This window comes from Brachypodium distachyon, chromosome 1 (genome assembly GCF_000005505.3).
Source record: "Brachypodium distachyon strain Bd21 chromosome 1, Brachypodium_distachyon_v3.0, whole genome shotgun sequence".
Classification (NCBI taxonomy): Eukaryota; Viridiplantae; Streptophyta; class Magnoliopsida; order Poales; family Poaceae; genus Brachypodium; species Brachypodium distachyon.
This window is the reverse complement of record NC_016131.3, coordinates 29,162,271-29,173,111: the sequence shown is the minus strand read 5'-3', so window position 1 is coordinate 29,173,111 and position 10,841 is coordinate 29,162,271. Positions and strand designations below refer to the sequence as shown.

Sequence of the window (10,841 nt, the reverse complement as noted above, 5' to 3'; positions counted from 1 at the left end):
GGAGGCCTTGGGATCATATCTAACGATTTTGAAGTCAGGATCAACCGCTGTACGTCGACGCTTTGGGCGCTTTGCTTTGATGCACGTACACATCACCCAAGTCACCGTCCAAGGTTGTGTTGTGTTTCACACTCCCTCCTCTGGTGCCCACACATTTTAAGGTTGTAATGGAACAAGAGGATTTGAACATCTGTTTATTAGGATCCTGGATTAAAGGGAGTTTCCAGCAGGAAAAAAGACTTTGGAAACAAGTTGTTCATGCTAAGTATGACATCTATTCACCCAATATTTTTTGCTGCAAGGAAAAGAATAGTTCCTTTTTTTGGAAGGGGGTTATGAAAGCTGCTCATGCTGTGAAATTTGGGTACATATGGGTAGTAGGAAAAGGAGATAGAGTTAGATTTTGGGAGGACATCTGGTTTGGGGGGGGCCCTTTAGGGACCCAATACTCGGAGATTTATAGTGTCCTGAATGAGCAGAATATTACTGTCCATGAGGCCTGGGATGGGACGCAAATTAGATGCACGTTTCGTAGGAAATTTACTGCTGAAATGCTTGAACAGTGGAGGGAGCTGGAGGCTATAGCTGACAGTATCTGTTTCACTGAAATGGAAGATGCAGTGGTCTGGAAGTATGAGTGTAATGGTATATACTCATCTAGTTCTCTCTATAGGATAGTGAATAATAGGGGGGTGCTTCCTGTTTTCCTTCATGTAATGTGGAAAATTCAGGTTCCTCCAAAAATACACATCTTCTTGTGGTTGTTGGCCAAGAACAAGGTAATGACCAAGGATAATATGGAGAAAAGGAAAATGGGCAAACCTCTTGATTGTGTGTTCTGTTTAGAACAGGAGTCTATTGAACACTTATTCTTTGGATGTGTGGTTGCTATATGTGTGTGGTCTGATTACTTGAGTTATTTCAGATCCCAGTTACTGACTTCGAATCTTTAGCTAAACATTGGATTAACACTAAGACGATGGCTTGGTTTAATCTAATAACAGCAGCAGTCCTGTGGGGGCTGTGGAAGTGTCGAAATGATATAGTGTTTAACAATGGTGTGTGGATCAATGTTAAACAGGTCTGGGGGCGTGTGCTAAGAAACATCAAAAGCTGGCTAATTCTACTACCAGAACCTGCCAGGGAGCGATGTCCCAGCCAGAACTTCTCATCCTGGGGCTACTCAGAAGGCCCTTGCTGCTGCTCTAGAGGGGGACTGGTAGCGTTTGGTGCAAATGTCAAAAGAGACAGTATCGACTGGTGCTCTGGAGATGGATCAGGCTGGGCGCTTCGTGAGGAAGGAGATTGAGGTGGCTTCAGCGATCCTGATGTGATCAACTCAAAAAGGTGTCGCTACTGTGCAGTGTCTGGGCGCAGGGCACCATGTAATAGCTCCTATTCTCAATTTAGCTTCCTTTTTCCTGTTATGACTTTGGATCGCTGGACGAACTGGAACTTGGTTGGCTCGTTTGGGGCTTCATCTAATAAAGATGGGGCCGGGGAGTGGTTCCCTGTTCTCTAAAATTTTTTTTAAGGTTGTAAACTTGTAGTTTTATCATTAATTAGATAAATAACATGTGTTATAAATTTTATATCATTGGAAACTTTCTTGGATACAGATATAACGATATAACTTCTGCAGCACACCCATGTGGGTCGAATTGTTATTGTTAATCAAAATATGATATTTTTTCACAACAAATGATCATTTTTGAGTCGTTAAGTAATGGGATAAGCTATGTAGTTTGTACTATATCAATTTGTTTCGTCTCATTTTGGGATTTTTCTTTTCACGTCTCATATGACCACACCTAACTTTCTACACATGTACAACATTACTTGCATGATTGTTTCAAGAAATAAACTAAGATAGAATAACCCACATATTATATTAGATCTTTTTTGTGGTCAAAGATTTAAGAAGTCAAAAACAATAGGCGTCACGTACAGACGGAAAGGAGCGAGCCGAACTACTACGGAAAAAAAAACAGCATGCTCCGCGTTACGTTTCCCGTTTGGAATTGGATAGTTAACCATGAACAAGAAAAAATTGCTTGGTTTGATTTGGAAATTCATGGTTAGCCATGAAGTAAAAGCTGGATGGTTTGATTTCGACACGACGTCTCCTTTTCTCCTAGACAGAGACGACGGCGCGAGGTATCCGTGACGTATCGATCGCGACGGACACGACGAAACAGAAACATATATCTCAGAATCCAGCAAAGTGGACTAATGGAGAACCACACCGTTAGCACTCGAGGTAGTAGTGGAGGGCACCATAAATTTGAATACCACGTTGATCCAATCTCTGAACTCTCTCTCTGCACATCGGGAATAAATTTATCGCCGGCGACAGCACAATAGATCTCGATCCCAACAGGTCAGAACTCACGGCGACTTTGCTCATCTCCGATCCCACGCTACCTCGCCAACCCCCCAGCCTTGATTTTTTTTTTCTTTCTCTTTCTTGTCGTGATCACATAGCATAGGTCATACTCATAGTCATACGCCGTAGAGCCGAGGAAAACAATCCGGAAAAGCTTCCTTCCAGCAGACGTACGCCTCAACCGCTAGCCGGAACTCCAAAAGTAAACGCCTCGGGTCAAGATCGGGGTACCCACCCACCCCTCTTGAAGCCTCATCTTCCCAGCCTCGCCGTCATAAGAAATAGAGTGCGGAATTTTTTTTTTTGGCCAAACAAGTAGTACCAGATACAGATATAATAGCAAGGCAGGTATCCAAATTTTGAGCCAGAGAGAAATCGAACCTGCTCCTCAATCAAACAACGCACACATAGCGTTGACGGCGACGTTAATCATTGCTTTTAGTTTATAGACTATAATTCGCCTCTGGAGATAAGTTTAAGTGCTTCTACACGCACCTACCACTACCAGGAGGAGAAGTGCCTTGCAAACGCTGGAATCTTCGACACCGGTTCCTTTCATGCGTAGACGACGGCTGCCTGCTTTTTTCCCTGTTCAACAAAAGCGTTTTCAGCAAAAGGTTCCATGTGTAAGGAGAAAAATTGATTGAGACGAACGGATTGGAAAATTGAGCTCTGTTTCTTACTCGGTAAGTTTCTACTCCATAGTCCACACTGAAACTGTTCACGGCGAGAATTAATCATTGGGGATCGAGTGATTACACTCAAGTTGAGTTTCCCTGGTGTTATGCAAATATTAAGAAGGATTTACCCAGTGGTGAAGTTGATAGTCACGGTTTGTCTTGTTATCTATGAGAGTCGTATCACTGAATTAGAAGACATGCAAGAATATATGTATCTGTGAATTATATTAGTACGGTGTGTAATATTCAACACCAACTTCGAAAGTTTGATGACGGTCTGAAAAAGGATAACAACTAATGTATTGCATAGGGAAGTTGGACTTTGCATGGAGCTAGAGCTGCCCAAGCAAAAGGTCAAACATGCGAGATGGGGGCACAAAAGTATTTCCTTTTCCCCTCTGAATGAAAATATATATATGGTAGTGGCAAACGTGTAAAAAGACTGATAAGGATGTGTCTATAGTATCTCACCTTTGCCATTTTCTTCGAGGGAGCTCGATGAAGAAAGAACAACAAAAGAGAAACAGCAAGCAGCTTCTTCCCCCCATGCTGTTTTGCAGAACGAACAAATGGTTCTTTAGGCAATCAGAATCCAAATAAAGCATCCCTGCAGCAGGCAATTTCATGAGAGGACCATGCAGCCGCTCAATTTGTCAAGCAGTAGTAGCAGCAGATCCACCAAATCATCCGTGCCTTTCTTTGGACTTGTTGTAGCTGTTCTGCTCTATTTTGCATCTCCAACAAGGTCCTGCACGGAGCAGGACAGGAGCTCCCTCATCGAGTTCCTAGGTGGGCTCGTGCCAGGCCGCAACGGCAGTCTCAACGTGTCGTGGGTGAATGGCACAGACTGCTGCAAATGGGAAGGAATCCTCTGCAGCAGTGATGGTACAGTCACAGATGTCTTGCTGGCTTCCAAAGGTCTCAAAGGGGGCATCTCGCCATCCCTCGGAAATCTTACTGGCCTGCTGCACCTCAACCTGTCCCATAATTCGCTCGACGGCAGTCTACCGATGGAGTTGGTGTTCTCCAGAAGCATTCTCGTCCTCGATGTCAGCTTCAACCGCCTTGATGGTCATCTGCAAGAGATGCAATCCTCAAATCCTGCCCTTCCTCTCCAGGTGCTGAATATCTCAAGCAACTTGTTTACAGGGCAGTTTCCATCTGGAACATGGGAAGCGATGAAGAATCTGGTTGCTTTTAATGCAAGCAACAACAGCTTTACAGGGCAAATACCATCTGCTATCTGCATGTACGCCCCATCATTAACCATGCTTGACCTTTGTTACAACAAATTCAGTGGCAACATCTCCCAAGGGCTTGGAAGTTGCTCCATGCTGAGAGTGCTAAAGGCTGGCCACAACAACCTTAGCGGAGTTCTCCCTGACGAACTCTTCAATGCTACCTCATTGGAGCAGCTCTCTTTACCCAACAATGTCTTGCAAGGAGTTCTTGATGGTTCCAACATAGTCAAATTAAGCAGTCTGACTGTCCTTAATCTTGGATCGACTGGTCTCAGTGGCACGATTCCAGATTCTATCGGCCAGCTAAGAAGATTGGAGGAGCTCTACTTGGACAATAACCATATGTCTGGTGAGCTGCCAGCAGCCCTAGGTAACTGTGCAAATCTCAGATACATTACCCTTAGAAACAACAGCTTTACCGGGGAACTCAGCAAAGTAAACTTCACCATGTTGGACCTGAGAATCGCTGATTTTTCAATAAACAAGTTCACTGGTACAATTCCTGAAAGTATCTACTCATGCAGCAATCTAATTGCTTTACGTCTGGCTTACAACAGCTTTCATGGTCAGTTCTCACCAAGAATGGGCAATCTGAAGTCCCTCTCCTTCCTTTCAATTACAGACAACTCTTTTACGAATATCACAAATGCACTTCAGATGCTCAAGAGCTGCAAGAACCTCACCTCCCTGCTTATTGGAACCAACTTCAAGGGTGAAACCATACCGCAGGATGAAACAATTGATGGTTTTGAGAATCTTGAGGTACTGTCAATAGATGCTTGCCCATTGGTTGGGACAATCCCTCTTTGGCTATCAAAGCTCAAAAGAGTGGAGATGCTAGATTTATCACTTAATCAACTGACCGGACCAATACCATCCTGGATTAATGTACTGGATTTCCTATTCTTTCTGGACTTATCAAGCAACAGACTTACAGGGAATATCCCAACTGAACTGACGAAGATGCCAATGCTACTATCAGAGAAGAATGCTGCCAAGCTGGACACAAAGTTCCTTGAGTTGCCTGTATTTTGGACACCATCACGTCAATACCGCATGGTCAGTGCTTTTCCCATCAGATTGAGTCTTGGAGACAATAACTTCACCGGTGTAATCCCCCCTGCAATTGGCCAGTTAAAAATGCTTGATGTCCTCAATTTAAGCTCCAATAGCTTAACTGGTGAAATACCGCAAGAAATCTGCAACCTCACAAACCTGCAAATACTTGACTTGTCAAACAACCAGCTCACAGGTGTAATACCGTCTGCATTGAGTGATCTGCACTTCCTTTCTTGGTTTAATGTCTCTGACAACAGACTAGAAGGGCCAGTTCCAGGTGGAGGACAGTTTGATAGTTTTTCAAATTCTAGCTACAGTGGGAATCCAAATCTATGCGGGCTTATGCTCAGCAACCGCTGCAAATCAAGAGAAGCATCTTCAGCCTCCACAAATCGGTGGAATAAGAACAAGGCCATTATTGCACTTGCATTAGGTGTATTTTTTGGAGGGCTTTGCATCCTGTTGCTGTTTGGACGACTTCTTATGTCCCTCAGAAGAACAAACTCTGTCCACCAAAACAAGAGCAGCAACGATGGCGACATAGAAACAACATCATTCAGCTCTACCTCAGACAGGTTGTGCAATGTGATCAAAGGAAGTATTCTGATGATGGTACCGCGTGGCAAGGGAGAATCGGACAAAATCACCTTCAGTGATATCGTAAAGGCCACAAACAACTTTGACCAGCAGAACATTATCGGATGTGGAGGTAACGGTCTAGTTTACAAGGCTGAGCTAACCAATGGACCCAAGCTTGCCATCAAGAAGCTCAATGGTGAAATGTGTCTAATGGAAAGAGAATTCACTGCAGAGGTTGAAGCACTCACTGTGGCACAACATGACAACCTCGTGCCTCTATGGGGTTACTGCATCCAGGGAAACTCAAGGCTCCTCATATACTCTTACATGGAAAATGGGAGCTTGGATGATTGGCTTCACAACAAGGACAACGCCAACTCATTGCTTGACTGGCCAACAAGGCTCAGGATTGCACAAGGAGCAAGCCGGGGCCTTTCTTACATCCACAATATTTGCAAGCCTCACATTGTGCATCGTGATATCAAGTCCAGCAATATTCTTCTGGACAGAGAATTCAAAGCATATGTTGCAGACTTTGGCCTTGCCAGATTGATCCTTCCCTATAACACACATGTCACAACTGAGCTAGTTGGCACTCTGGGTTACATTCCTCCGGAGTATGGACAGGCATGGGTGGCTACACTGAGGGGAGATATATACAGTTTTGGAGTGGTGTTGCTTGAACTGCTCACTGGGAAGAGGCCTGTTCAGGTCTTGTCCAAATCAAAGGAACTTGTCCAATGGGTACGTGAGATGAGGTCTCAGGGAAAACAGATCGAGGTACTAGATCCAGCACTGAGAGAAAGAGGGCATGAAGAACAAATGCTGAAGGTGCTTGAAGTTGCTTGCAAGTGTATCAACCATAATCCTTGCATGAGGCCAAATATTCAAGATGTGGTCACCTGCCTGGACAATGCAGATGTGAACCTGCAGGTGGAGATGTAGTCAAAGGAGAACAGACCACTAGGAAGTAATCCTGTATTTCACCAGACTAGATGTAACTTCATTAGAAGGTTTTCTAACAAATTGTACAGTCTTGTGTGTAGTGTACATCCCTGTAAAGGAAAGGCCCGTAGTCATGAGCCTCTGTATTCAGTATTGCATGTTTTGTGTGTGGAAGCATTTCAGCTCCAGACTCAATTCCATGATTGCAGAAAGTGGGTAGAAAGCTGTTATTAAATTCATATTCATTAATTCCTGTTCAGTATACTTCCAAAAACAATCCTGGAAACACGGTGCAAACGCGTGGATACACAATCTCAAGGTCTCAGGGAAGGCTGCAGATTTACATGATAGCTCTAAGAAAGATATATGAAGTGGAATGTCCTTGCTTCAGCACGACAGCACTTAGTCATCGCTCCGCAGTACAGTACTATGAACTAATATTCTGAATTTGTTTCGTTCGGAAGCATCTTCTCATACGTTATAAGCCTTTCTCAAGTGCATTTCAGTTTACGCAGGCCTTGTTTGGTTCGACAAGTAATTGCCGGGATCAGGGTCTAAACCATGTGGATCGTCCCGATCCACAGACTGGCCAATCTGCATTTGATTGAGACCGGGACGAGGGAATTCCCGGTCTAAAATTGTTAGTCCATGGGGGAAAGAAGAAAAAAAATCATCGACCTCGTGGAACGAATCCACGCGACGCGTTGCAACTCCTCCTCCTTACCTCCTGCTAGCATGGCGCCCCAAGTTGAGCAACGCATTTGGGAGACAACGCCTCTCCTCCTTCTCCAGCAATGATGGCCAATTTAATCTCTCTGGTCAGCCTCCCCCTTCCTTCCTGTTGTCTTTGTTCAGTCTCTTGTTTTCCAGTTTGTTTGTCGGCCCTATAGATTGGTGCCACCCGTAGTACAGAGGGACAGAAGAATTATCTCTGTTCTTGGATCCATACACCACACCTGGTTTCCCTCTGAGTTACAGCATAGCGGCAACATCAGCATCGTCAAATCCAAATTCAGGTTCTCCTTCACCCACGCTGTTGTTCTTATCCTATCCTGCAGGTTCTTGATTGATTCATACGTAATTGCAGCTCAGCGGCTCAGCCATTTTCTGAGAGAACAAACCAATTAACTAATTATTAGGCTGCCTATGTACGAAGCAAATAGCATCTTCTCCATTAATTGTTGTTGAGGTGTTTCCTCATCCTGATGTATCACGTCCGGACATAGCAAACAACCAATTAACTAGTTTATTACTTTATTATACGATAGAATTAATTTGGTAGTAGTACGAAATTGTAAGTCGCACACTGATTTATTGAAGAGTTAACTTTGTAGGCAGAAAGGAAAAAAGTCAAGGGTAACACATAACACAGGTCCAAGGAGCACATTTCTTCAGATTCCGAATTATCATTGCATGACACAATTAGCAATTTAGAGACTCTCTGTTTAATATGTTATGATGCCTTTATGAATGATGATATACTGTCCCTTATTAGCAGCAATCTTAATGAAAACGTGTGCACAGTAGCCGTTTGATTCATTGTGCTGAATAATTAAGCTTTGATCTGGTAGAAAGCGCTTTGTGCAAACCGCTAGAAAACAAATGTTGTAAGTACTTCCAACTGTTCAAAACAGACTAGAAAGCATTGTGGTGTATGACATAATTGTGGCTTATAGTACTAATAAAACAGCACATTATCCTGCTCTAAAATAGGTAGCCTCCTTATATTTCACCATACCATCAAATATCTTGGCCGTTTCGTCTTTGTTAATCAAACTGGGAAAGAGTTTAGAAAAGAATATAATAGTTTCTTCAACCAATGTGGCAGCTAGAACAAAAGGTATGATTTGTGTATTGATTTATTCTTGAATCTTGATCCTAAGCAAACTTGCAACGTAAGATCATGATCTGTGCTTTTGTAGCTTGTTCTGTTCTCCCTGCTCATGAAGTGCTACAGATGCTCTGTGCATAGGAGTGGAGTGCAGTTTCAGTGGCAGTTTTAGCCAAATAGGTTCAGTGTGAGCTTCTGTGTGTAGGTAGGCATGGTGTGCAATTTTCTTTTGCCGAATTTGCTCTTTTCCTCCCATAGCTTTAGTGCCAGTTTTCTATTTTAAACAAACCCTCAACTGAATTAGCAGCAACAAGTGGTATGTTGATGCAGGTTGTGCAGCTCAAGTGTCTTTTTTTCCATATGATTTTGCATTTTTGTGTCAATGCAGCATAAGTGTCAACAAGCTAAATGTTCCACTTAACAATGCCTGAAAGTGAAACATGCCAAATCTTGGGTTGCTGCTGAAAGTAGCCAAAGCATTCTCGGCACTTGATTCAGTTTACATGGTTGCTAGTAAGTAGATTTTTTTTCTTGCACCCATTTTCTTACAGGCATTTGTTCATTCTTTTTTCATGCAGTTGAGTGGATTTAAATTGGCACTATCAAATCAAACTCCAGGAGTTCCCAAGTTGCGCATATTTTGTTGCATCAGCTTCACTGTGGGTGTGTTTTTAGTGTTTATCTTCTTCCATTGTCGATGTGTGTTCAGTAGTTATCTTCTTCCATTTTGTAATATACTCAGCCTTTTCAATCCTCGATGTTCCCTCTATCATTTTGGATATGTTAAGCTTGCACAAGTCTGATCAGAAGAGGAAAGAAAAAAGCAAGAAAATGTGTTTCTCAATCAGCTTTGCACCTCCAAGTCACGCATGTATGATTCATACAAATTGAGTATACCTGAAACTGATGTACTACATGGATTTGGAAATTTTGCCTTCAAATCTTATTTCTTGTAGGATATTTCTCATGTTTATCCTGATTCTTCTATTCAGTTTTTCTGTAAATAAGATTTTGTGGAGTAATTTTTTAATTTTTCTTGTGAGACATATGTACTGGAGTATACTATATGTATACCTTTAGCTATGAAATATCCCTTCAAATCCATAGCATCCAAACAAGCTTCAGTGAGAAGGATTAGAGGGTGGAAAGGGATTCAATCCCATAGGGGATTGGGTGATGGGAGGGGGATCAACCCAATCCCTGGGTAGATTGATTCCACCAAGGGATTGAATTCCCTGACAACCAAACAAGGCCTTAAAGTGTCTGTTGTTTTGTATTATATGTAATCTATTTCTGAGATCACAGACACATATGGATAGCTTCCTTCCTGATTGTTACTACCATAGGAGCGTCAGTACAACATGAGTACAACCATATACTCGTATATAATCACAATGTGTCGATGCGAGAGGTAATTGAACTTTTGAGGACCATTGATCCAGAGAAAATCCAACACATTGTAGTACACCTAACGGATTTCTTCAAACGCCATGAACAAGCGCGTCTACAGCATTACGCGGGTTTACGAACAGACGAGCGCCGGAAAGAAAAACAACAGCAGCATACCAACCAAATCAAATGTCCAGGGCATCAGGTGATACTGACCGTTCGCGGTAACGCCCTCGCGGTGGCTCACCGCTCTCCTGGCGCCGCCGCTGGTTGCGCCCCGCGGCGGGAGCGGCTGCTTGATCTCGCGTCCCCACGGCCGCGAGGCGAGGGAGAGTGGGAACGCCGGAGTGGGACAAGGCCGGCCCATTTGGACCGTGCGAGCAGCATGGGCTAGCTGAAGGGGTTCAACGAAAGAGACGTGGCACTTGACAGCGGGACCCACGTGTAATAAATATTGTCAGAATCGTTTCGATCGGTATTTTAAGTAAGGTGAGACAATTAGACACAAAACATGGTTCTGTGAATAAATTAGCAAAAATGATGTCTCGTTGAGAAAACTGTCTCAAAATTTGGTATTCTGAAATTTACTTTTTTTTAGAAAAGATTTTTTGAGAAAAGATATATATTCGTTGATTTTTTTTTTAGAAAAAGATATATTCGTTGATTGAATATTTTTAGGTCAATTCGTCGTTGATTGATGCATGACCAACCGTTGATTGATGCCTTACGGC

The 10,841-nt window shown here is 43.0% G+C and overlaps 2 protein-coding genes across 4 annotated transcripts; one reads left to right on the top strand and one right to left on the bottom strand.

The window, feature by feature from the left end:
• Positions 1 to 2,668: 2,668 nt before the first annotated feature.
• On the bottom strand, positions 2,669 to 10,505 carry LOC104581488. Of its 3 annotated transcripts, XM_014897460.2 has the most exons (4): positions 10,327 to 10,505; positions 3,195 to 3,232; positions 3,070 to 3,103; positions 2,669 to 2,974 (listed from the first exon to the last, which is right to left on the bottom strand). In XM_014897460.2, the coding sequence occupies exons 1-4, from the start codon at positions 10,475 to 10,477 to the stop codon at positions 2,862 to 2,864; spliced, it is 336 nt and encodes a 111-aa protein (XP_014752946.1). In that variant the 5' UTR covers positions 10,478 to 10,505; the 3' UTR covers positions 2,669 to 2,861. The 3 variants fall into 3 exon arrangements, 1 of the variants encoding a protein (XP_014752946.1); XR_001405436.2 differs by lacking the exon at positions 3,195 to 3,232 and having other exon boundaries at positions 3,070 to 3,162; positions 10,327 to 10,504; XR_001405437.2 differs by lacking the exons at positions 3,070 to 3,103; positions 3,195 to 3,232 and having other exon boundaries at positions 10,327 to 10,500.
• LOC100839465 (tyrosine-sulfated glycopeptide receptor 1) lies at positions 3,538 to 7,139 on the top strand. Its single transcript, XM_010229087.3, has one exon. The coding sequence runs from the start codon at positions 3,702 to 3,704 to the stop codon at positions 6,888 to 6,890; it is 3,189 nt and encodes a 1,062-aa protein (XP_010227389.1). The 5' UTR covers positions 3,538 to 3,701; the 3' UTR covers positions 6,891 to 7,139.
• Positions 10,506 to 10,841: the final 336 nt, after the last annotated feature.